Source organism: Salmo salar, chromosome ssa02, assembly GCF_905237065.1.
Source record: "Salmo salar chromosome ssa02, Ssal_v3.1, whole genome shotgun sequence".
NCBI classification, from domain to species: Eukaryota; Metazoa; Chordata; class Actinopteri; order Salmoniformes; family Salmonidae; genus Salmo; species Salmo salar.
Window position 1 is genome coordinate 23,949,713 of NC_059443.1, and position 25,916 is coordinate 23,975,628.

At 51.3% G+C, this 25,916-nt stretch overlaps 1 protein-coding gene across 2 annotated transcripts in view; it reads left to right on the forward strand.

Moving 5' to 3' along the window:
* The window catches only part of LOC106577399 (hormone-sensitive lipase), a 58,978-nt gene extending 34,060 nt beyond the window's left edge, over positions 1–24,918 (forward strand). For both annotated transcript variants that reach the window (XM_014155377.2, XM_045712926.1), the window contains exons 8-13: positions 896–1,040; positions 3,218–3,445; positions 3,574–3,732; positions 4,742–4,968; positions 7,708–7,974; positions 18,612–24,918. In XM_014155377.2, the coding sequence (XP_014010852.2) occupies positions 896–1,040; positions 3,218–3,445; positions 3,574–3,732; positions 4,742–4,968; positions 7,708–7,974; positions 18,612–19,013 (1,428 nt within the window). In that variant the 3' untranslated portion in view covers positions 19,014–24,918. The remainder of the gene's footprint in view (positions 1–895; positions 1,041–3,217; positions 3,446–3,573; positions 3,733–4,741; positions 4,969–7,707; positions 7,975–18,611) is intronic.
* The last annotated feature ends 998 nt before the right edge of the window (positions 24,919–25,916 follow it).

Consider the following 25,916-nt stretch of genomic DNA (forward strand, 5'->3'; position numbering starts at 1 on the left):
CGGCGCTGACGGGTGTCAAACGTATCATGTACTGACAATGACGGTCGTTCAAATTGACACGCAGGCGCACACACACCACGCCACGCCACACCACGCCACACCACGCCACGCCACACCACACATGCCAGCGGTGCCAGACTGTGATGCATTATGACAGCGTGGCTTTAAGGGAGCAGGGCAGATTCCCAGGAATGGTGTTGAGGTGGTGTCTGGCAGTGTGATGTGGTCACATCCAGTCATGGGCCACTGAGGTGAGGCTCTCTGTGTATTGTTTAGAGAGGCGGAGCTGTCACTACTGACACTGTCACTGATGCTTAGAGAGAAGAGGAGAGGTGTTCGAAGGACAGGAGAGAAACTTCTGTAGAGGAGGGCAGACTAATATTGTCAGATGTATACACTCTTGACTTCTCACTTAGCTAAGTACTTGATGACCGTACAAGGTTATAATATAAAAAGCAAGTATTCTAAGGATGTTTGATCTGGAAAGTATGTCTAAGAATGCTAATCATTTAGCTACCATGACATCAAATTGCATGGCAACAACAGGTTAACACCACCCCTGTGTAGTGACAGCAAGGTTGTCATGTTGCATTTGTGAGCACAGTGCACATACCTAGTATTTTCATAACAGAATTACCAAGCCACCACTGGAGTTAGGCAGTGTATGTTTGGGGTTGGGTTGGTAGTTCACCAATACAGAACCTGCACGGTGGGAATCTGATACCAGGACCTCTCTCCTATCCTTCCCAACACCACCTCCTGTAAGGATAGCTAGGGAGCACTAAGAAGCATTCAGAACTGCAAACAGCACTCTGCCTGCCCTGGTAGGGGGTTGCACCATCTATAGTAAACTCACTCCTTTCACCTCCATTCACCCCCTTTCTCTCTTCTCCAGCCGTACCTGAAGAGCTGGTCTCAGGACCTGGGTGTGCCCATCCTGTCTGTAGACTACTCTCTGGCCCCTGAAGCCCCCTTCCCCAGGGCCCTGGAGGACTGCTTCTACGCCTACTGCTGGGCCATCAAGAACCACCACCTGCTGGGTAGGACAACACACCACTACCACTTTATCTAACCCTACTGCTGGGTAGGACAGCACACTACTACCACTTTATCTAACCCTACTGCTGGGTAGGACAGCACACTACTACCACTTTATCTAACCCTACTGCTGGGTAGGACAACACACCACTACCACTTTATCTTAGAATGGTCTTTAATGTCCCCAGGGGGAAAATGTATTTAACAACATTTTGATGCTGTACAGTTGAAGTCATAAGTTTACATACACTTAGGTTGAGTCATTAAAACTCGTATTTTTAACCACTCCACAAATTTCTTGTTAACAAACTCTAGTTTTGGCAAGTTGGTTAGGACATCTACTTTGTGCATGACACAAGTAATTTTTCCAACAATTGTTTACAGATTATTTCACTTATAATTCACTGTATCACAATTCCAGTGGGTCAGAAGTTTACATACACTAAGTTGACTGTGCCTTTAAACAGCTTGGAAAATTCCAGAAAATGATGTCATGGCTTTAGAAGCTTCTGATGGGCTAATTGACATGATTTGAGTCAATTGGAGGTGTACCTGTGGATGTATTTCAAGGCCTACCTTCAAACTCAGTGCCTCTTTGCTTGACATCATGGGGAAATCAAAAGAAATCAGCCAAGACCTCATCCTTGGGAGCAATTTCCAAATGCCTGAAGGTACCACGTTCATCTGTACAAACAGTAGTACGCAAGTATAAACACCATGGGACCACACAGCCATCATACCGCTCAGGAAGGAGACGCGTTCTGTCTCCTAGAGATGAACGTACTTTGGTGCGAGAAGTGCAAATCAATCCCAGAACAGCAGCAAAGGACCTTGTGAAGATGCTGGAGGAAACGGGTACAAAAGTATCTGTATCCACAGTAAAACGAGTCCTATATCGACATAACCTGAAAGGCCGCTCAGCAAGGAAGAAGCCACTGCTCCAAAACCGCCATAAAAAAGCCAGACTACGGTTTGCAACTGCACATGGGGACAAAGATTGCACTTTTTGGAGAACTGTCCTCTGGTCTGATGAAACAAAAATAGAACTGTTTGGCCATAATTATCATTGTTATGTTTGGAGGAAAAAGGGGGAGGCTTGCAAGCCGAAGAACACCATCCCAACCGTGAAGCACAGGGGTGGCAGCATCATGTTGTGGGGGTGCTTTGCTGCAGGAGGGACTGGTGCACTTCACAAAATAGATGGCATCATGAGGAAGGAAAATGATGTGGATATATTGAAGCAACATCTCAAAGCATCAGTCAGGAAGTTAAAGCTTGGTTGCAAATGGGTCTTCCAAATGGACAATGACCCCAAGCATGCTTCCAAAGTTGTGGCAAAATGGCTTAAGGACAACAAAGTCAAGGTATTGGAGTGGCCATCACAAAGCCCTGACCTCAATCCTATAGAACATTTGTGGGCAGAACTGAAAATTGTGTGTGTGCGAGCAAGGAGGCCTACAAACCTGACTCAGTTACACCAGCTCTGTCGGGAGGAATGGGCCAAAATTCACCCAACTTATTGTGGGAAGCTTGTGGAAGGCTACCCAAAAATGTTTGACCCAAGGTAAACAATTTAAAGGCAATGCTACCAAATAGTAATTGAGTGTATGTTAACTTCTGACCCACTGGGAATGTGATGAAGTAAATAAAAGCTGAAATAAACCATTCTCTCTGCTATTATTCTGACATTTCACATTTTTAAAATAAAGTGGTGATCCTAACTGACCCAAGACAGGGAACTTTTACTAGGATTAAATGTCAGGAATTGTGAGAACTGAGTTTAAATGTATTTGGCTAAGGTGTATGTAAACTTCTGACTTCAACTGTATATATAAATAGACAGACCTGCTTTTTCAGATGGGCTTTATTCCCAATGATCTCAATATTTACTTTGGATATTTCCTGGTACTTAATAGATTATTATGGCAGAAAGCTAAAGACTGGTTAGCTTGGAACTCACTCAACTGGTGGCCATAGTCTCAACTTATGTCTCAATTATAAAACATTGTGGGACAAGATAAAACAACACCTCATTGCCCCATATAGACACAGGTACAGAGAGTGGGACTTGGAAGTGTTATACAGACTCTCACTTTTACTCAGCTTTTCTCCTTTCTCTCCCTCTTTCTGTTTCTCACTCTTGCTTCAATCTACTGACTCTGACACTCCTCTCTCTCAGGTTGGACGGGGGAGAATGTCTGTCTGGCCGGTGACAGTGCTGGTGGTAACCTGTGTATTACAACATCGATGCGCGCTGCGTCTCACGGTGTGCGGATGCCTGATGGCATCGTAGCTGCCTACCCTGCCATCCTGCTCACCGCCTACGCCTCGCCCTCCCGCCTGCTCACCCTCTTCGACCCCCTACTGCCCCTCAGTGTGCTCTCCAGGTGTCTCAGCGCCTACGCAGGTACGGCTGTGAGAGGGAGCAGAGATGATTTACTGCCCCTGAGTGTAGTGCGTGGTGTTTGTGCATGCCAATCAATGCTGGTATGATGGGTACCACATTTCCCCTCTCCTCCTCTCTCTCTCCCCCAGGTGAGGAGCCCCAGGCAGAGAAGCAGGTGGAGAAGGTGAGCACTCTGAGCATGGTGAGGAGAGACACGGCCCTCCTGCTCAGAGACTTCAAACAGGGAGCTTCCAACTGGATCCACTCCCTACTGGACCCCAACAGAGCCGCTGCCACGGCATCAATAGGTAGGTACGTGTGTGTGTGTGTTGGGGTGAGAGGGTGTGTGTGTCTCTGTATGTACTTGTGTTCACGCATCTTAGTGTCTGACTGAGGTGAAATAATATTTTCCTATTACCGGAAGGGCCATGTATGTACATATAGTATGGAAGATTTCGACATTGATATCCACAGTTAACGTTTAATTAACCAATCAATCACCCACGGCCACCACCCTGTAGCGTCACACCCTCATCCATCCATATCAATTCACTGCTTCGTCTCAGGCCACAGAAGGCTCTCACCACTAATTGTGTTGAAACCCTGCAGTAAGCAGACTATTCCAGGTGTCACCATGTTACCTGACACCCAGCAGCTGTGGGCCAGACTAATGACTGTCATTGGGGGTGTACATTATTAAAGGCCATGATGGGGAGTTCAGCTTTGAGAACAGACAAGCCATGACACCTCTTACAGCTGTGTTGTGACGGGGAGATCATATCATAATGACACCATTATGGCTTAAAGCTAGAATCAAAGTGGGCACCTCGTGTATGTTTTGGTAAAAAAGCTGAGGAATGGGTCTGGAGCAATGTAACCATTCTCAAATTCATACTATAGACAGCTATGGATGGAAGGACTTACCATCCATGTGATAAAACATGGTTAAAACTACAATTTTTAAAGCTTTACAGTGTTAGTTTACATTTATATTGTTTACAAACATTGGGGTGAAATAAGATCATGTGGGGTTCTGATGGGGTATGACAGTTGAACTAAGCTCACGAGGCATTTTTAAGTTATTCTTCAACAATCAATGGTGTATATCAATAATTTAAGTCCAAAAATGAATGTAGTATCTAACGATTCTAGCTTTTAATATCCATCTCCCGATAACCACACGTCCCTCACCCCTGTCTCTTCTCACCGTCCTTCAATCATATGTCTTCATTGATGTTTCCCTGTTCCATAATGGCCTCAGTCTTTGTCTCTCATTCTGCCTCTGTCTTATTTTGTCTGACTCTTTCTCTTCTTCAGACACGTCTTCTTCAGTGAGGAAGAGTGTGTCTGAGGCATCCATCAGCTCGCCCCACTCGGACCCCCCCGTGCCCCCTGAGCATCCCTCTGACTTCTCCCTGAGGAGAGAGTCTCTGAAGAGCCACACCTGCCAAGACCTGGCAGGCCACGCCAACAACGCCAATTCCACCCCCACTGCTGCCCCCACCACTCCTGCCCACAATGCAATGGTGTTCCCCGAACCCACGGTATGATACTCCCTGAGTTGCCCTTAATTTCTTGCAGATCAGTGGGACGGTAGCGTCCCACCTGGCCAACATCCGGTGAAATAGCAGAGCGCCAAATTCAAATTAAATTACTATAAATATTAAACTTTCATGAAATCACAAGTGCAATTCATCAAAATAAAGCTTAACTTGTTGTTAATCCAGCCAAGGTGTCAGATTTCAAAAAGGCTTTACGGCGAAGGCAAACCATGCGATTATCTGAGGACAGCGTCCAGCACACAAATGCGTAACATATCATTTTCAACCAGGAGAGATGCGACACGAAAGTCAGAAATAGCCATATAATATATGCCTTACCTTTGAAGATCTTCTGTTGGCATTCCAAAATGTCCCAGAAACATCACAAATGTTCCCTTTGTTCGATAATGTCCTTCTTTATGTCCCAAAAATGCCAATTTATTTGGCATGTTTGATTCAGAAATGCACCGGTTTCAACTCGCCCAACATGCCTACAAAGTATCTAGTAAGTTACCTGTAAACTTGGTCCAAACATTTCAAACAACATTCCTAATCCTTCCTCAGGTATCCTAGAAAGTAAATAATTGATACATTTTAAGACGGGATAATCTGTTTTCAATACCAAAGAAAAATACCACGGAGCGCGCTCCTGTGTACACGCAATAAAAGGCTTCAGCCCTTCACAGTGACACGAACAATTTACAGCCGTACTTCTTCATTCCTCAAAAGTAAAACATCAACCAATTTCTGTGTTAAACTGACTTCAGATCAGTGTGACAGCTTCATCCTTACTGCTAGAGGTCGACCGATTAATCAGTATGGCCGATTTCAAGTTTTCAAAACAATCGGTAATCGGCCTTTTTGGATGCCGATTATGGACGATTTTATATTGCAATCCACGAGAAGACTGCATGGCAGGCTGACCACCTGTTACGCGAGTGCTGCATCAAAAGTTGCTAGCTAGCATTAAACTTATAAAAAACAGTCATCACATAATCAATAGTTAACTACCCATGGTTGATGATATTACTCGGTTAAGTAGCTTGTCCTGCGTTGCATATAATCAATGCTGTGCCTGCTAATTTATCATCGAATCACAGCCTACTTCAACTTCGCCAAACGGGTGATGATTTAACAAAAGTGCATTCGCGCAAAAAGCACAATCGTTGCACAAATGTACCTAACCATAAACATCAATTCCTTTCTTAAAATCAATACACAAGTATATATTTTTTTAATACTGCATATGTAGTTAATATTGCCTGCTAACATGAATTTCTTTTAACTAGGGAAATTGTGTCACTTCTCTTGTGTTCTGTGCAAGCAGAGTCAGGGTATATTCAGCAGTTTGGGCCGTCTGGCTCGTTGCGAACTGTGTGAAGACCATTTCTTCCTAACAAAGACCGTAATTAATTTGCCAGAATTTTACATAATTATGACATAACATTGAAGGTTGTGCAATGTAACAGCAATATTTAGACTTATGGATGCCACCCGTTCGATAAAATACGGAACGGTTCCGTATTTCACTGAAAGAATAAACATTTTGTTTTCGAAATGATAGTTTCCGGATTTGACCATATTAATGACCTAAGGCTCGTATTTCTGTGTGTGGTTATATTATAATTAAGTATATGATTTGATAGAGCAGTGTGACTGAGCGGTAGAAGGCAGGAGCAGACTCGTAAGCAAGCATTCAAACAGCACTTTACAGCGTTTGCCAGCAGCTCTTAGCAATGCTTGAAGCACAGCGCTGTTTCACTTCAAGCCTATCAACTCCCGAGATTAGGCTCGCAATACTAAAGTGCTTATAAGAACATCCAATAGTCAAAGGTATATGAAATACAAATGGTTTTGAGAGAGAAAGTCCTAAAATTCCTGTAATAACTACAATCTGAAACTTCTTACCTGGGAATATTGAAGACTCATGTTAAAAGGAACCACCAGCTTTCATATGTTCTCATGTTCTGAGCGAGGCACTTAAACGTTAGCTTTTTTACATGGCACATATTGCACTTTTACTTTCTTCTCCAACACTTTGTTTTGCATTATTTAAACCAAATTGAACATGTTTCATTATTTATTTGAGACTAAATTGATTTTATTGATGTATTAAAATAAGTTAAAATAAGTTCATTCAGTATTGTTGTAATTGTCGTTTTTTACAAATATAAATCGGACGATTTAATTGGTATCGGCTGTTTTTGGTCCTCCAATAATTGGTATTGGCGTTGAAAAATCATCATCGGTCGACCTCTACTTACCTTTTACAACCACTTCAGACACACTTGTCACTGAATTGTTGGTGTTTGTCTTAAATTATTCAGCGAGAGGCTTCGTTATGCAAATAGATGGTGACCAAGCTGCTTGTCTTGTTTCCTCCTTCACAGATTTAACTGGCGGAGGCAAGCAGAACTGTGTGTCTGAGTGTGACCTCTAGTGTGTCAGTATGGGGATAATCTCTGTGTTTCTATAAAGCCAGTCTGAGTTAATGCCTCTGTCTACAGGGGGAATATGAAAAACTGTCACATGATGTCACAGTGAAACAGTCAATGTTTGTTCCTGTGATTTCAAATGGGGAAAAATCTGCTTGTAGATTCTTAGAACAAGTGTCTGGTCCCGACGGAATGACACATCAGTATTATCCAGTATCTAATACCATCAGGTTTCCACAGTCTTGGTCCTTGACTAGTGTTAACTTATGTATTGCCATGGTAAAATATTTTTCTTGTATCCCTCCAGCCTGACAACGTGAGCTTCTTCCTCTCCAAAGAGGAGGTGGTGTCCATGTCGGATGCTCTGTCCTCTGTTGCCATAGCGCCCCCTGAGGGGGAAGAGGGTGTGGTGCTGGAGCACCCTCGGGAGTTCCCCCTTGGCTTCGAACCGCTGCGCTCTGAGCGGCTGGCTGAGATGAAGCTGGCCACCTCGCCAGTCGTCAGGAACCCCTACATGTCTCCTCTACTGGCCCCCGACAGCATGCTGAGAGGATTGCCCCCAATACACCTAGTGGTGAGAGGGAGGTGGTGGGAGGGAGGGAGGACTACCTAGTGGTGGGAGGGAGAGAGGAGGGAGGACTACCTAGTGGTGGGAGGGAGGGAGGAGGGAGGACTACCTAGTGGTGGGAGGGACGGAGGAGGGAGGACTACCTAGTGGTGGGAGGGAGGGAGGAGGGAGGACTACCTAGTGGTGGGAGGGAGGGGAGGAGGGAGGACTACCTAGTGGTGGGAGGGAGGGAGGAGGGAGGACTACCTAGTGGTGGGAGGGAGGGAGGAGGGAGGACTACCTAGTGGTGGGAGGGAGGGAGGAGGGAGGACTACCTAGTGGTGGGAGGGAGGGAGGGAGGGAGGAGGCCTACCTAGTGGTGAGAGGGAGGGAGGGAGGACTACCTAGTGGTGAGAGGGAGGGAGGGAGGACTACCTAGTGGTGAGAGGGAGGGAGGGAGGACTACCTAGTGGTGAGAGGGAGGGAGGGAGGGAGGACTACCTAGTGGTGAGAGGGAGGGAGGGAGGACTACCTAGTGGTGAGAGGGAGGGAGGGAGGACTACCTAGTGGTGAGAGGGAGGGAGGGAGGACTACCTAGTGGTGAGAGGGAGGGAGGGAGGACTACCTAGTGGTGAGAGGGAGGGAGGGAGGGAGGACTACCTAGTGGTGAGAGGGAGGGAGGGAGGGAGGACTACCTAGTGGTGAGAGGGAGGGAGGGAGGGAGGGAGGACTACCTAGTGGTGAGAGGGAGGGAGGGAGGGAGGACTACCTAGTGGTGAGAGGGAGGGAGGGAGGACTACCTAGTGGTGAGAGGGAGGGAGGGAGGACTACCTAGTGGTGAGAGGGAGGGAGGGAGGACTACCTAGTGGTGAGAGGGAGGGAGGGAGGACTACCTAGTGGTGAGAGGGAGGGAGGGAGGACTACCTAGTGGTGAGAGGGAGGGAGGGAGGACTACCTAGTGGTGAGAGGGAGGGAGGGAGGGAGGACTACCTAGTGGTGAGAGGGAGGGAGGGAGGGAGGACTACCTAGTGGTGAGAGGGGAGGGAGGGAGGGAGGACTACCTAGTGGTGAGAGGGAGGGAGGGGGGAGGACTACCTAGTGGTGAGAGGGAGGGAGGGAGGACTACCTAGTGGTGAGAGGGAGGGAGGGAGGACTACCTAGTGGTGAGAGGGAGGGAGGGAGGGAGGACTACCTAGTGGTGAGAGGGAGGGAGGGAGGACTACCTAGTGGTGAGAGGGAGGGAGGGAGGACTACCTAGTGGTGAGAGGGAGGGAGGGAGGACTACCTAGTGGTGAGAGGGAGGGAGAGGACTACCTAGTGGTGAGAGGGAGGGAGGACTACCTAGTGGTGAGAGGGAGGGAGGACTACCTAGTGGTGAGAGGGAGGGAGGACTACCTAGTGGTGAGAGGGAGGGAGGACTACCTAGTGGTGAGAGGGAGGGAGGGAGGACTACCTAGTGGTGAGAGGGAGGGAGGGGAGGACTACCTAGTGGTGAGAGGGAGGGAGGGAGGACTACCTAGTGGTGAGAGGGAAGGGAGGACTACCTAGTGGTGAGAGGGAGGGAGGGAGGGAGGACTACCTAGTGGTGAGAGGGAGGGAGGGAGGGAGGGAGGACTACCTAGTGGTGAGAGGGAGGGAGGGAGGGAGGACTACCTAGTGGTGAGAGGGAGGGAGGGAGGGAGGACTACCTAGTGGTGAGAGGGAAGGGGGGCTACCTAGTGGTGAGAGGGAGGGAGGGTGGGAGGGAGGACTACCTAGTGGTGAGAGGGAGGGTGGGAGGGAGGACTACCTAGTGGTGAGAGGGAGGGAGGGAGGACTACCTAGTGGTGAGAGGGAGGGAGGAGGGAGGACTACCTAGTGGAGAGGGAGGGAGGGAGGACTACCTAGTGGTGAGAGGGAGGGAGGGAGGACTACCTAGTGGTGAGAGGGAGGGAGGGAGGACTACCTAGTGGTGAGGGAGGGAGGGAGGACTACCTAGTGGTGAGAGGGAGGGAGGGAGGACTACCTAGTGGTGAGAGGGAGGGAGGAGGGAGGACTACCTAGTGGTGAGGAGGAGGGAGGGAGGACTACCTAGTGGTGGGAGGGAGGGAGGACTACCTAGTGGTGGGAGGGAGGGAGGGAGGACTACCTAGTGGTGAGAGGGAGGGGGAGGAGGACTACCTAGTGGTGGGAGGGAGGGAGGACTACCTAGTGGTGGGAGGGAGGGAGGGAGGACTACCTAGTGGTGGGGGGAGGGAGGGAGGACTACCTAGTGGTGGGAGGGAGGGAGGGAGGACTACCTAGTGGTGGGAGGGAGGGGAGGGAGGACTACCTAGTGGTGGGAGGGAGGGAGGGAGGACTACCTAGTGGTGGGAGGGGAGGGAGGGAGGACTACCTAGTGGTGGGAGGGAGGGAAGGAGGGAGGACTACCTAGTGGTGAGAGGGAGAGGAGGAGGAGGACTACCTAGTGGTGAGAGGGAGGGAAGGAGGGAGGACTACCTAGTGGTGAGAGGGAGGGAGGGAGGACTACCTAGTGGTGAGAGGGAGGGAAGGAGGGAGGACTACCTAGTGGTGAGAGGGAGGGAGAGGAGGACTACCTAGTGGTGAAGAGGGAGGGAGGGAGGACTACCTAGTGGTGAGGAGGGAGGGGGAGGGAGGACTACCTAGTGGTGGGAGGGAGGGAGGGAGGACTACCTAGTGGTGGGAGGGAGGGAGGACTACCTAGTGGTGGGAGGGAGGGAGGACTACCTAGTGGTGAGAGGGAGGGAGGGAGGACTACCTAGTGGTGAGAGGGAGGGAGGGAGGGAGGACTACCTAGTGGTGGGAGGGAGGGAGGGAGGACTACCTAGTGGTGGGAGGGAGGGAGGGAGGACTACCTAGTGGTGGGAGGGAGGGAGGACTACCTAGTGGTGGGAGGGAGGGAGGACTACCTAGTGGTGGGAGGGAGGGAGGGAGGACTACCTAGTGGTGGGAGGGAGGGAGGGAGGACTACCTAGTGGTGAGAGGGAGGGAGGGAGGACTACCTAGTGGTGAGAGGGAGGGAGGGAGGACTACCTAGTGGTGGGAGGGAGGGAGGGAGGACTACCTAGTGGTGGGAGGGAGGGAGGGAGGACTACCTAGTGGTGGGAGGGAGGGAGGGAGGACTACCTAGTGGTGGGAGGGAGGGAGGGAGGACTACCTAGTGGTGGGAGGGAGGGAGGGAGGACTACCTAGTGGTGGGAGGGAGGGAGGGAGGACTACCTAGTGGTGGGAGGGAGGGAGGGAGGGAGGACTACCTAGTGGTGGGGAGGGAGGGAGGGAGGACTACCTAGTGGTGGGAGGGAGGGAGGGAGGGAGGACTACCTAGTGGTGGGAGGGAGGGAGGGAGGACTACCTAGTGGTGGGAGGGAGGGAGGGAGGACTACCTAGTGGTGGGGAGGGAGGGAGGGAGGACTACCTAGTGGTGGGAGGGAGGGAGGGAGGACTACCTAGTGGTGGGAGGGGAGGGAGGGAGGACTACCTAGTGGTGAGAGGGAGGGAGGGAGGGAGGACTACCTAGTGGTGAGAGGGAGGGAGGGAGGACTACCTAGTGGTGAGAGGGAGGGAGGGAGGACTACCTAGTGGTGAGAGGGAGGGAGGGAGGACTACCTAGTGGTGAGAGGGGGAGGGAGGGAGGACTACCTAGTGGTGAGAGGGAGGGAGGGAGGGAGGACTACCTAGTGGTGAGAGGGAGGGAGGGAGGGAGGACTACCTAGTGGTGAGAGGGAGGGAGGGAGGGAGGACTACCTAGTGGTGAGAGGGAGGGAGGAGGGAGGACTACCTAGTGGTGAGAGGGGAGGGAGGGAGGGAGGACTACCTAGTGGTGAGAGGGAGGGAGGGAGGGAGGACTACCTAGTGGTGAGAGGGAGGGAGGGAGGGAGGACTACCTAGTGGTGAGAGGGAGGGAGGGAGGGAGGACTACCTAGTGGTGAGAGGGGAGGGAGGGAGGGAGGACTACCTAGTGGTGAAGAGGGAGGGAGGGAGGACTACCTAGTGGTGAGAGGGAGGGAGGGAGGGAGGACTACCTAGTGGTGAGAGGGAGGGAGGGAGGGAGGACTACCTAGTGGTGAGAGGGAGGGAGGGAGGGAGGACTACCTAGTGGTGAGAGGGAGGGAGGGAGGGAGGACTACCTAGTGGTGAGAGGGAGGGGGAGGACTACCTAGTGGTGAGAGGGAGGGAGGACTACCTAGTGGTGAGAGGGAGGGAGGACTACCTAGTGGTGAGAGGGAGGGAGGACTACCTAGTGGTGAGAGGGAGGGAGGACTACCTAGTGGTGAGAGGGAGGGAGGACTACCTAGTGGTGAGAGGGAGGGAGGACTACCTAGTGGTGAGAGGGAGGGAGGACTACCTAGTGGTGAGAGGGAGGGAGGACTACCTAGTGGTGAGAGGGAGGGAGGGAGGACTACCTAGTGGTGAGAGGGAGGGAGGGAGGGAGGACTACCTAGTGGTGAGAGGGAGGGAGGGAGGGAGGACTACCTAGTGGTGAGAGGGAGGGAGGGAGGGAGGACTACCTAGTGGTGGGAGGGAAGCGGGGGGCTACCTAGTGGTGAGAGGGCGGGAGGGTGGGAGGGAGGACTACCTAGTGGTGAGAGGGCGGGAGGGTGGGAGGGAGGACTACCTAGTGGTGAGAGGGAGGGAGGAGGGAGGACTACCTAGTGGTGAGAAGGAGGGAGGAGGGAGGGAGGACTACCTAGTGGTGGGAGGGAGGGAGGCCTACCTAGTGGTGGGAGGGAGGACTACCTAGTGGTGGGAGGGAGGACTACCTAGTGGTGGGAGGGAGGACTACCTAGTGGTGAGAGGGAGGGAGGAGGGAGGACTACCTAGTGGTGGGAGGGAGGGAGGACTACCTAGTGGTGGGAGGGAGGGAGGACTACCTAGTGGTGGGAGGGAGGGAGGACTACCTAGTGGTGGGAGGGAGGGAGGGAGGACTACCTAGTGGTGAGAGGGAGGGAGGGAGGACTACTTAGTGGTGGGAGGGAGGACTACCTAGTGGTGGGAGGGAGGACTACCTAGTGGTGGGAGGGAGGACTACCTAGTGGTGGGAGGGAGGACTACCTAGTGGTGGGAGGGAGGACTACCTAGTGGTGGGAGGGAGGACTACCTAGTGGTGGGAGGGAGGGAAGGAGGGAGGACTACCTAGTGGTGAGAGGGAGGGAAGGAGGGAGGACTACCTAGTGGTGAGAGGGAGGGAAGGAGGGAGGACTACCTAGTGGTGAGAGGGAGGGAAGGAGGGAGGACTACCTAGTGGTGAGAGGGAGGGAGGGAGGACTACCTAGTGGTGGGAGGGAGGGAGGGAGGGAGGACTACCTAGTGGTGGGAGGGAGGGAGGACTACCTAGTGGTGAGAGGGAGGGAGGGAGGACTACCTAGTGGTGAGAGGGAGGGAGGGAGGGAGGACTACCTAGTGGTGAGAGGGAGGGAGGGAGGGAGGACTACCTAGTGGTGAGAAAGAGGGAGGGAGGGAGGACTACCTAGTGGTGAGAGGGAGGGAGGGAGGGAGGACTACCTAGTGGTGAGAGGGAGGGAGGGAGGGAGGACTACCTAGTGGTGAGAGGGAGGGAGGGAGGGAGGACTACCTAGTGGTGAGAGGGAGGGAGGGAGGGAGGACTACCTAGTGGTGAGAGGGAGGGAGGGAGGGAGGACTACCTAGTGGTGAGAGGGAGGGAGGGAGGGAGGACTACCTAGTGGTGAGAGGGAGGGAGGGAGGGAGGACTACCTAGTGGTGAGAGGGAGGGAGGGAGGGAGGGAGGACTACCTAGTGGTGAGAGGGAGGGAGGGAGGGAGGACTACCTAGTGGTGAGAGGGAGGGAGGACTACCTAGTGGTGAGAGGGAGGGAGGACTACCTAGTGGTGAGAGGGAGGGAGGACTACCTAGTGGTGAGAGGGAGGGAGGACTACCTAGTGGTGAGAGGGAGGGAGGACTACCTAGTGGTGAGAGGGAGGGAGGGCTACCTAGTGGTGAGAGGGAGGGAGGGAGGGAGGGAGGACTACCTAGTGGTGAGAGGGAGGGAGGGAGGGAGGACTACCTAGTGGTGAGAGGGAGGGAGGGAGGACTACCTAGTGGTGGGAGGGAGGGAGGACTACCTAGTGGTGGGAGGGAGGGAGGACTACCTAGTGGTGAGAAGGAGGGAGGAGGGAGGGAGGACTACCTAGTGGTGGGAGGGAGGGAGGCCTACCTAGTGGTGGGAGGGAGGACTACCTAGTGGTGGGAGGGAGGACTACCTAGTGGTGGGAGGGAGGACTACCTAGTGGTGGGAGGGAGGACTACCTAGTGGTGGGAGGGAGGGAGGAGGGAGGACTACCTAGTGGTGGGAGGGAGGGAGGACTACCTAGTGGTGGGAGGGAGGGAGGACTACCTAGTGGTGGGAGGGAGGGAGGACTACCTAGTGGTGAGAGGGAGGGAGGGAGGACTACCTAGTGGTGAGAGGGAGGGAGGGAGGACTACCTAGTGGTGAGAGGGAGGGAGGGAGGACTACTTAGTGGTGGGAGGGAGGGAGGACTACCTAGTGGTGGGAGGGAGGACTACCTAGTGGTGGGAGGGAGGACTACCTAGTGGTGGGAGGGAGGGAGGACTACCTAGTGGTGGGAGGGAGGACTACCTAGTGGTGGGAGGGAGGACTACCTAGTGGTGGGAGGGAGGACTACCTAGTGGTGGGAGGGAGGACTACCTAGTGGTGAGAGGGAGGGAAGGAGGGAGGACTACCTAGTGGTGAGAGGGAGGGAAGGAGGGAGGACTACCTAGTGGTGAGAGGGAGGGAAGGAGGGAGGACTACCTAGTGGTGAGAGGGAGGGAAGGAGGGAGGACTACCTAGTGGTGAGAGGGAGGGAAGGAGGGAGGACTACCTAGTGGTGAGAGGGAGGGAAGGAGGGAGGACTACCTAGTGGTGAGAGGGAGGGAGGGAGGACTACCTAGTGGTGAGAGGGAGGGAGGGAGGACTACCTAGTGGTGAGAGGGAGGGAGGGAGGACTACCTAGTGGTGAGAGGGAGGGAGGGAGGACTACCTAGTGGTGGGAGGGAGGGAGGACTACCTAGTGGTGAGAGGGAGGGAGGGAGGACTACCTAGTGGTGAGAGGGAGGGAGGGAGGACTACCTAGTGGTGAGAGGGAGGGAGGGAGGACTACCTAGTGGTGAGAGGGAGGGAGGGAGGACTACCTAGTGGTGGGAGGGAGGGAGGGAGGACTACCTAGTGGTGGGAGGGAGGGAGGGAGGACTACCTAGTGGTGGGAGGGAGGGAGGGAGGGAGGACTACCTAGTGGTGGGAGGGAGGGAGGGAGGGAGGACTACCTAGTGGTGAGAGGGAGGGAGGACTACCTAGTGGTGAGAGGGAGGGAGGGAGGGAGGACTACCTAGTGGTGGGAGGGAGGGAGGACTACCTAGTGGTGGGAGGGAAGGAGGGAGGACTACCTAGTGGTGAGAGGGCGGGAGGGTGGGAGGGAGGACTACCTAGTGGTGAGAGGCGCGGGAGGGTGGGAGGGAGGACTACCTAGTGGTGAGAGGGCGGAGGACTACCTGGTGGTGAGAGGGAGGGAGGACTACCTAGTGGTGAGAGAGGGAGGGAGGACTACCTAGTGGTGAGAGGGAGGGAGGAGGGAGGACTACCTAGTGGTGAGATGGAGGGGAGGAGGGAGGACTACCTAGTGGAGAGGGAGGGAGGGAGGACTACCTAGTGGAGAGGGAGGGAGGGAGGGAGGACTACCTAGTGGTGAGGGAGGGAGGACTACCTAGTGGTGAGAGGGAGGGAGGAGGGAGGACTACCTAGTGGTGAGAAGGAGGGAGGAGGGAGGGAGGACTACCTAGTGGTGGGAGGGAGGGAGGCCTACCTAGTGGTGGGAGGGAGGACTACCTAGTGGTGGGAGGGAGGACTACCTAGTGGTGGGAGGGAGGGAGGAGGGAGGACTACCTAGTGGTGGGAGGGAGGGAGGACTACCTAGTGGTGGGAGGGAGGGAGGACTACCTAGTGGTGGGAGGGAGGGACGACTACCTAGTGGTGGGAGGGAGGGAGGACTACCTAGTGGTGAGAGGGAGAGGAGGGAGGACTACCTAGTGGTGAGAGGGAGGGAGGACTACCTAGTGGTGAGAGGGAGGGAGGACTACCTAGTGGTGGGAGGGAGGACTACCTAGTGGTGAGAGGGAGGGAGGGAGGACTACCTAGTGGTGAGAGGGAGGGAGGGAGGACTACCTAGTGGTGAGAGGGAGGGAGGGAGGACTACCTAGTGGTGAGAGGGAGGGAGGGAGGACTACCTAGTGGTGAGAGGGAGGGAGGGAGGACTACCTAGTGGTGAGAGGGAGGGAGGGAGGACTACCTAGTGGTGAGAGGGAGGGAGGGAGGACTACCTAGTGGTGGGAGGGAGGGAGGGAGGACTACCTAGTGGTGGGAGGGAGGGAGGGAGGGAGGGAGGACTACCTAGTGGTGAGAGGGAGGGAGGGAGGACTACCTAGTGGTGAGAGGGAGGGAGGGAGGACTACCTAGTGGTGAGAGGGAGGGAGGGAGGACTACCTAGTGGAGGGAGGGAGGGAGGGAGGGAGGACTACCTAGTGGTGAGAGGGAGGGAGGGAGGGAGGACTACCTAGTGGTGGGAGGGAGGGAGGGAGGGAGGGAGGACTACCTAGTGGTGGGAGGGAGGGAGGGAGGAGGGAGGGAGGGAGGGAGGACTACCTAGTGGTGGGAGGGAGGGAGGGAGGGAGGACTACCTAGTGGTGGGAGGGAGGGAGGGAGGGAGGACTACCTAGTGGTGGGAGGGAGGGAGGGAGGACTACCTAGTGGTGGGAGGGAGGGAGGGAGGGAGGGAGGACTACCTAGTGGTGGGAGGGAGGGAGGGAGGACTACCTAGTGGTGAGAGGGAGGGAGGGAGGACTACCTAGTGGTGAGAGGGAGGGAGGGAGGACTACCTAGTGGTGAGAGGGAGGGAGGGAGGACTACCTAGTGGTGGGAGGGAGGGAGGGAGGACTACCTAGTGGTGGGAGGGAGGGAGGGAGGGAGGGAGGGAGGGAGGACTACCTAGTGGTGAGAGGGAGGGAGGGAGGACTACCTAGTGGTGAGAGGGAGGGAGGGAGGACTACCTAGTGGTGAGAGGGAGGGAGGGAGGACTACCTAGTGGTGAGAGGGAGGGAGGGAGGACTACCTAGTGGTGAGAGGGAGGGAGGGAGGACTACCTAGTGGTGAGAGGGAGGGAGGGAGGACTACCTAGTGGTGGGGAGGGAGGTCTACCTAGTGGTGAGAGGGAGGGAGGGAGGACTACCTAGTGGTGAGAGGGAGGGAGGGAGGGAGGACTACCTAGTGGTGAGAGGGAGGGAGGGAGGGAGGACTACCTAGTGGTGAGAGGGAGGGAGGGAGGGAGGACTACCTAGTGGTGAGAGGGAGGGAGGACTACCTAGTGGTGAGAGGGAGGGAGGGAGGGAGGGAGGACTACCTAGTGGTGAGAGGGAGGGAGGGAGGACTACCTAGTGGTGAGAGGGAGGGAGGGAGGACTACCTAGTGGTGAGAGGGAGGGAGGGAGGACTACCTAGTGGTGAGAGGGAGGGAGGGAGGACTACCTAGTGGTGAGAGGGAGGGAGGGAGGGAGGACTACCTAGTGGTGAGAGGGAGGGAGGACTACCTAGTGGTGAGAGGGAGGGAGGACTACCTAGTGGTGGGAGGGAGGGAGGACTACCTAGTGGTGAGAGGGAGGGAGGGAGGACTACCTAGTGGTGAGAGGGAGGGAGGGAGGACTACCTAGTGGTGAGAGGGAGGGAGGGAGGGAGGACTACCTAGTGGTGGGAGGGAGGGAGGGAGGACTACCTAGTGGTGGGAGGGAGGACTACCTAGTGGTGGGAGGGAGGGAGGAGGGAGGACTACCTAGTGGTGGGAGGGAGGGAGGACTACCTAGTGGTGGGAGGGAGGGAGGACTACCTAGTGGTGGGAGGGAGGGAGGGAGGGAGGACTACCTAGTGGTGGGGAGGGAGGGAGGACTACCTAGTGGTGGGAGGGAGGGAGGACTACCTAGTGGTGGGAGGGAGGGAGGGAGGGAGGACTACCTAGTGGTGGGAGGGTGGGAGGGAGGGAGGACTACCTAGTGGTGGGAGGGTGGGAGGGAGGGAGGACTACCTAGTGGTGGGAGGGTGGGAGGGAGGGAGGACTACCTAGTGGTGGGAGGGTGGGAGGGAGGACTACCTAGTGGTGGGAGGGAGGGAGGGAGGACTACCTAGTGGTGAGAGGGAGGGAGGGAGGACTACCTAGTGGTGGGAGGGAGGGAGGGAGGACTACCTAGTGGTGGGAGGGAGGGAGGGAGGACTACCTAGTGGTGGGAGGGAGGGAGGGAGGACTACCTAGTGGTGGGAGGGAGGGAGGGAGGACTACCTAGTGGTGGGAGGGAGGGAGGGAGGACTACCTAGTGGTGGGAGGGAGGGAGGGAGGACTACCTAGTGGTGGGAGGGAGGGAGGGAGGACTACCTAGTGGTGGGAGGGTGGGAGGGAGGGAGGACTACCTAGTGGTGGGAGGGAGGGAGGGAGGACTACCTAGTGGTGGGAGGGAGGGAGGGAGGACTACCTAGTGGTGGGAGGGAGGGAAATGGAGTTGACGACTGGCTTGTCCCAATCCTTTTCTGATTTTTCCACCAATTTAGTATTTTTTTAATTTTCCTCTAAGACCCTCTTTGACTCTGTTGTTTATCTCTCCTTCTCCCCCTAGGCCTGTGCGCTAGACCCCATGCTGGATGACTCTGTGATGTTTGCCAAGCGCCTGAGGAACGTAGATCAGCCAGTCACCCTGTGTGTGGTGGACGACCTCCCCCACGGCTTTCTCAGCCTATCACAGCTCTCCAGGGAGACTAGGGAAGCGGCTAACGTCTGCGTCAACAGAATCAGGGACGTCTTTGACCAGAAGGACGCGCCCCAGGAGCCGCGCATGCACCGCAAGCTGGAAAGGACCAATCGCCGTGCTCCCTCTGTTGCCACGGGTGACCCAGAGAAGCTTTTTGCAGCACCCATTCAGGAGGAGGAGCTGCTGGTGGCCAGGGGAGGGGCTCTAGTTCCAGATGGGGAGGGGCTAGTTGGCGTGGGAGCACAGAACGACATAGATATTGTGGGATAAAGGCATAATCAGGGTTTGCTAGATTAAGAGTACTGTTTAAAGGATTTAAAAGAGATGGAGAAAAGGGGGGATTTGGGCCTTATGAAGCCTGGGAGAGAAGAGAATAGAGCGAAGGAAAGACGGCAGGAGGAGGATATGCAGAAGGAGTTGGTAGCGTGCCCAGTTTTGGAGAGACAGAATGAAGCACCCATGGATAGAGAGAAGGACAGCAAGTACTAAATGCAACCTCTTCAGCTTTCCAACTCTCAATTGCTGCTTGCTGTTTAGCACCATGCAGAGCAACATGTTGCCCATACTGGTTGACACACACACACCAAACCACTTTGCCTTTTGGTCTGCTGCATTGTGCTTGGTGTAGAACTGTGAGTTTGGAGCCTGGACATTGTAAAACAGCACAGAGCGTTGTGGTGAATGGTCGTTCCATCTCCCTATAGAAGACTATTCCAGTCCCTAATCAGATAGTGGTAGACGTGCAATGAGCTCCTACATAGTGCCATCACAACTTAATGGCCACTTGTCTTTTAGGGAGCCACTCTAAATCAAGCTTAATAACTGTAGAGCTCTGAGGTCTGTTAAACTAGTTGGTTGTGAATACTGCCGCTGTTCGGTCACTTACTCTGCTGATTGGCCCATCAATAGGGCGCTGCAGCGCTGGAAACAACAAACTTAGAAACTGGAAGGGTTTGGTAGTACCTTGAAATTGTTAACCATAAGAGCTTATTATGCCATAGTATTCCTTGTTATTTGTATTTATTGTGTGTGTGTATATATATACTCGTATTGTATTCTTATTTTAACCCTGGATCATAGTATATACCTGTTTGTTCAAGGCTTTTAAGAGCATATTGTGAGGTGGATGCTAAGTTATGTTCCTAGCTGTGTCGTGCCCTACTCTGTGGGTGCTCATTCCTAGTTGTTCAAAGTAGCCAAATGTTAACCTCTACCACTGTAGTGACTAGTGGTCAGCTAGCTGTTACCCACCTAACCAGTCAACTCACAGTGAGATGTGGCTGAGCGTTGATATTATTATATTCTGGTCTTTCTATTATACTGATATATTAGAACTAGCCAATCATAAATAGCTAATGCAATATTATAGCTGCATTTTCATCAGTGCAATCAACATGATTCAGTGAAGCCATAATGATATTGTGCTTGGATTTAAGTGCACTGTTGTGGGGCTAAAGCATCAAGTCACACAGTAATTTTTGTTTTGATCATTTTTATTGACACACAGTAATTAAGTCTTATGATTTTAAGTCTCTTGTGCTCAGCCTTTGTTTGTTGCCATCTAAAAGCAATCACTTAGCCGTCTATAGACTGACTGGCTTTAGAAGCAGATGTTTTTTTTAAAGACTGGAAATCCTTTCTCTATTAGCACAGTGAATAACTTCAATAAGAAAGCCTGAAGCAGACAGATCTCTTCATACTATATCTGTACATCACTGCACTGACTGCCAAAAACGCAGCCCTCTATCCCAGGATGCAGTGCGTTACACTGCCACAGCCCTTGAGCCAGGGGACGTCCTGCTTGCTGACCCATTTCTGCACCTCCGTCCAAATCACACAGGATCCATTCTGCTCCAACAGCCTGTCCCGAGCAAGCAGGAGAATCTAGAACAAGCCTGATAGTGAGCTCATAGTCACTAAACAGGTGACTTCTCTAGTTAGCTAATGTGTCTTTCTGTGCACCTTTAGGACATTCTACAGGGGCTGACTGATAATCTGTGTTCTACACCATCTTTACCCCGTGCAAATACTCAGGGGCTGACTGATAATCTGTGTTCTACACCATCTTTACCCCGTGCAAATACTCAGGGGCTGATGCTACTACTACGTTTTGACTGAATCTGATATGATACTTGATATGGCTTCTGTCTAGCTTGTTGAGAATGAATGATTCACATTGGAGTGAAGGACATTTCCCTTTTGTGTCGTCCTCTAGCAAGCCTTGAACTAAATATAAATGACAACCTCACTTCTGGTGCTGTCCTTGTCTGGTGGTCACAGGCCTGGGTTGCCAGATCTGTTGAGAATTATGATGGGTGATAAAGATGGGTTTTGGCTGGATTTAACCCCCACCCCCAGAAGAGCAGGGTTTATCCAGCACAAGGTCATGATCTAGTATTATGATTCTCTGTCCTGTTTGCTGCCAGTGCTTATTGCAGCGTTTTGAGGCAGGCTGATAGAAATTAAGAGAGCTGTTAACTGTGAAGGTATTCAAGGAATCACTTATCTTGTTTTTAGAAGTCTTGTGTTTAATGGTTGATGGTTTTAGACGCTGGTTATGATCATTTCACACTTTTTCTTTGTAAGTTAAGTGTAACTGTGTGTCTGTGTTTAGTGCCCGTGTGAGTGTCTGGTAAGTGGATTATGTATGTGTATCAATGACTCCAACATTGCACGTGTTTGTCAGTGCTTGTGTGGGTGGAACATCTACCATCTTTGAAACATGATTGTGTGTTTTTAATTGCAGCAGTAAAGCAGCAGGTGGGTGTATGGGGCCATGAGCTGCAATCCAAGCCCCTGAATCTCATGGGTGTCGAACAGTACACTATTGGTTAGCCAAGCAGGACTTCTGAGATCCCATTTAACATTATGCATTCTGTCAGCCATCCATTACAAGGTCCTTGATGAATACAGTTCTCATTGTGCTCTAGCAACATGACTGATCATGCATATTGAGATTTAGTAGCCTGGCGTCTCCATTGCCAGAGTAGATATCATAACCCCACACCCAACCAGCACCACTCCAGGCCCTATGGGATGCCCTGAATGGCTCCTATAGACTACTAGCGCCCCCAATGAGCAAGGCTAGTACAGCCCTCTGACCCATCTATGGAACTGTGTAATGGTGGGTTAGAACCGCTTGGTGGTTTATGACCAAATCCTTTTTATTTGGGTTGTGGCTTTAGACCAGGTCCTGGTCAGAAACATTGCTCTTATTTTCTTGGTGGGTCACAATAAATGATTTTATATGGGTCACAGTGCAACAGCTTTGGGAACCACTGCAATAAGCTGCTCTTTTAATGGCTACCAATCCTTCACCTGATCTGAGAGGAGGGCACCGCACAGGAGAAATCCATGGCATGGTGCTAGCCCATTAGTCTCGTGAGGTTACCACCATCTTGTTTTCACCTTCCTAGTCTAGGTTGTCAGGAAAGGGGAGGAGCCATTTGAGAGCATTGGAACATGGTCTCCCAACCACTGTTTCTATGCCTCTAGAGGTTTTTAAAAATATATATATTTTATCTTTAACTAGGCAAGTCAGTTAAGAACAAATTCTTATTTTCAATGACAGCCTAGGAACAGTGGGTTTAACTGCCTTGTTCAGGGGCAGAATGACAGATTTTTACTTTGTCAGCTCGGGGATTAGATCTTGCAACCTTTCGGTTACTAGTCCAATGCTCTAACCACTAGGCGACCTGCCGTTTGATGCATTTGTGTACGTGTTGCCACGGTCAAAACAACTTGCCACTCTGAAAAATATGAGGTCAAATCATGACGTCAGTGATCTTCAGGTCGGAAAGTCAGAGCTCTAGAAAGAGGCCCAAGATTCCGAGTTGGATGAAGGTTCAAATACATTTTCAGTCAGAGTTCGCTTTTTCCTCGATTTCCCAGTTTTGAACGCTCGGAAGTTGGAGAATTTCTAGTTCCTAGTTGTTTTGGGGAGTGTGGTCCTCATTTTGATCTTGAAATGCAAAATGGCTGAAGTGGTGTGGAGTGGCTTTGTGTGTTTTGATTATACATCGTACCTCAACCATTTCCCTCATGTATAGGCTATTTACACTGGATTCAACATCTCTTAGCCCTGGGATGTCTTTAGCTCTAGGCTAACCTGAAACATGCAGTGTGAAAAGCCTATTAGTACGTCAACATATTATCTAAAAGCTGTTTAGGTCAAGTACCCCGTAAAATGTTACCCTACACACAGCTATGTAGTAACACCCCAGCATCCTTTACTAGGTTTTATCTCCTGTCTTTGGTGAGCCATGTCTCCTTTTTCGATCTAAAATTCAGTCACTTAATTGGTTGAAATGCTTTCGATCAACCCTGAGGCTAGAGTTATGCAAGGCTATTTTCCATTTCCATTTGGTCATTTAGCAGACGGCGTACCACTTAGTTTGCCTAGAGCATTGTGCAATCTACACAATCTGGTCACTTGAGAATACTTGAATGGAACTGATCTCGACTGCCTGCTTCGCAGAATGTGTTCTTCTTTATAGGAAATTATTTTCTTCTCTATTTTGTCCCCCTTAGACAAGGGGTTTTAAAAGTGGGGTCTGTGGAGGTACTGCAGGGCGTCCGCAGCCAGACAAGGGGTTTTAAAAGTGGGGTCTGTGGAGGTACTGCAGGGCGTCCGCAGCCAGACAAGGGGTTTTAAAAGTGGGGTCTGTGGAGGTACTGCAGGGCGTCCGCAGCCAGACAAGGGGTTTTAAAAGTGGGGTCTGTGGAGGTACTGCAGGGCGTCCGCAGCCAGACAAGGGGTTTTAAAAGTGGGGTCTGTGGAGGTACTGCAGGGCGTCCGCAGCCAGACAAGGGGTTTTAAAAGTGGGGTCTGTGGAGGTACTGCAGGGCGTCCGCAGCCAGACAAGGGGTTTTAAAAGTGGGGTCTGTGGAGGTACTGCAGGGCGTCCGCAGCCAGACAAGGGGTTTTAAAAGTGGGGTCTGTGGAGGTACTGCAGGGCGTCCGAAGCCAGACAAGACATTTTCACCAATTATACATTTTAACTCACCTATTCCCCCCCAAATGTTTTGTTGTACATAAATGCACTTGAATTTAAGCTTTAAACTGCAATTGTTTTCTCTGCCTCATGGCAATGTGTCAATTGCAGGATATTACCTTTTAAAGCTGCAACAATAACAAACCTCTGCCCCATGACAAGGTGTTGCAGGAAATTTGCTTGATAACTACAACATTTTCACTCTGATGCCAAGAGGCAGGCCTTTTTCATTTTACCTTTTTTAACTAGGCAAGTCAGTTAAGAACAAATTTTTATTTTCAATGACGGTCTAGGAACAGTGGGTTAACTGCCTTGTTCAGGGGCAGAACGACAGATTTTTTACTTGTCAGCTCTGGGATTTGATCTTGCAACCTTTCGGTTACTAGTCCAACGCTTTAACCACTAGGCTACCTGCTGCCCCAAATGTTCTTTAAACGTTCTTTCCCCAGGCCCGAGACTTGGTTCATTCAGCCATACACTGCAGAAGTCATGATAACTCCTTGTGGACATTTTTTTTTTATCTCACTCTAGTTATGATTTATGAGGGGTGTCCTGATGAATTTGCTATCACAAAAGGGCTCCCCTCCCCAGCCCCAAATATTTTGCGAACCCCTGACTTAGACAATACCACCTGTGTGATAAAGTGCATGTTAGATTAAGGCTTGAAACAGAACCAAAGATTGCGTCTAGTTTTATATGAAACTTGCTATCACTGTCATTGACATTAGTAACAGACATTTTGGCCTGGGTTGATGTCTGTGCGTCCTGTTAGCTGTGTCATTGAGATCTACATAGTAGTTCTGTGTTTGCACTTTATGGAACAAGACACTGGGGTTAATATAGAGCTATTTAAGATAACTATATTTTATTAAAAGCTACACAAAGCCATAGAAAGACTGGAAGAAAATGTTTTGAAGTATACTTTATTTTTATTTCTGTTATTTTACAACACCACAAGTGCATCCATGTGAATAAAAGATGAATCTATATTACTAAAATAAATTTCCTGTATAGATATTTTTACTTTCACTTGTTATTCCTCTTATTTTGTTTTTGACTCCTGTAATGACTCTTTACAGGATTGGTTGAATGTTTCACATATGCAATAAGTATTTTGTCTCTTGTAACCCTTGTTTTTCCTTTCTTTTTTGGTTTTTTTAATAAATATATTCTCAAACATGTTACGTCTGTATTTATTTCGAAGCTGAAATGTCAGAATACGGAATTGGGGCAACAGACATTTTGTGACCTATGGTTAAATTCATTACCTGTCAATCAGATCTTTAAAATGCTGTTTCAACAAGCTTATTCTGCTCATCAATCTGACTTTGACACAGTCAGGTCCATAAATAACTGATACATTGACCAAGTTATTATCATTTTAGCTCTACACCACCACAATGGATTTGAAAGGAAACAAGATGAGCTGAAGGTGCAGACTTTCAGCTTTAATTTGAGGGTATTTACAATCCAAATCGAGTGAATGGTGTAGAAGTTACAGCACTTACGTGCCTTGCCTCACCCCAATTTTAGGGGCTTAAAATTAATTGGACAAACTAACAATCCAAAATTAAATTGTGAGTTTTAATACTTGGTTGCAAATCATTTGCAGTCAAAGACTGCCTGAAGACTGGAACCCATAGACATCACCAGATGCTGGGTTTCTTCCCTGCTGATGCTCTGCCAGGCCTTTACTGCAGCTGTCATCAGTTCTGGCTTGTTCTTGGGGTGTTTTGCCTTCAGCAAGTGAAATCCATGCTCAATTGGATTCAGGTCATGTGATTTACTTGGCCATTGCAGAACATTCCACTTCTTTGCCTTTCGCAGTATGCTTCAGGACATTGTCCATCCAATGAGTTTTGAAGCATTTGGCTGAATCTGAGCAGATAATATAGCCCTAAACACTTCAGAATTCATTCTGCTGCTTTTGTTAGCAGACACATCAATAAATTCAATGGGAACCTGTTCCATTGGCAGCCATACATGCCCACGTCATAACACTACCTCCACCATGATTCACAGATAAGGTGGTATGCGTCGGATCATGAGCAGTTCCTTCCCTTCTCCATGCTCTTCTCTAACCATCATAATGGTAAATGTTGATCTTTGTCTCATCTGTCCAATGGATGTTGTTCCAGAACTGTACAGGATTTTTTTTTTTTTTGGCAAACTCTAATCT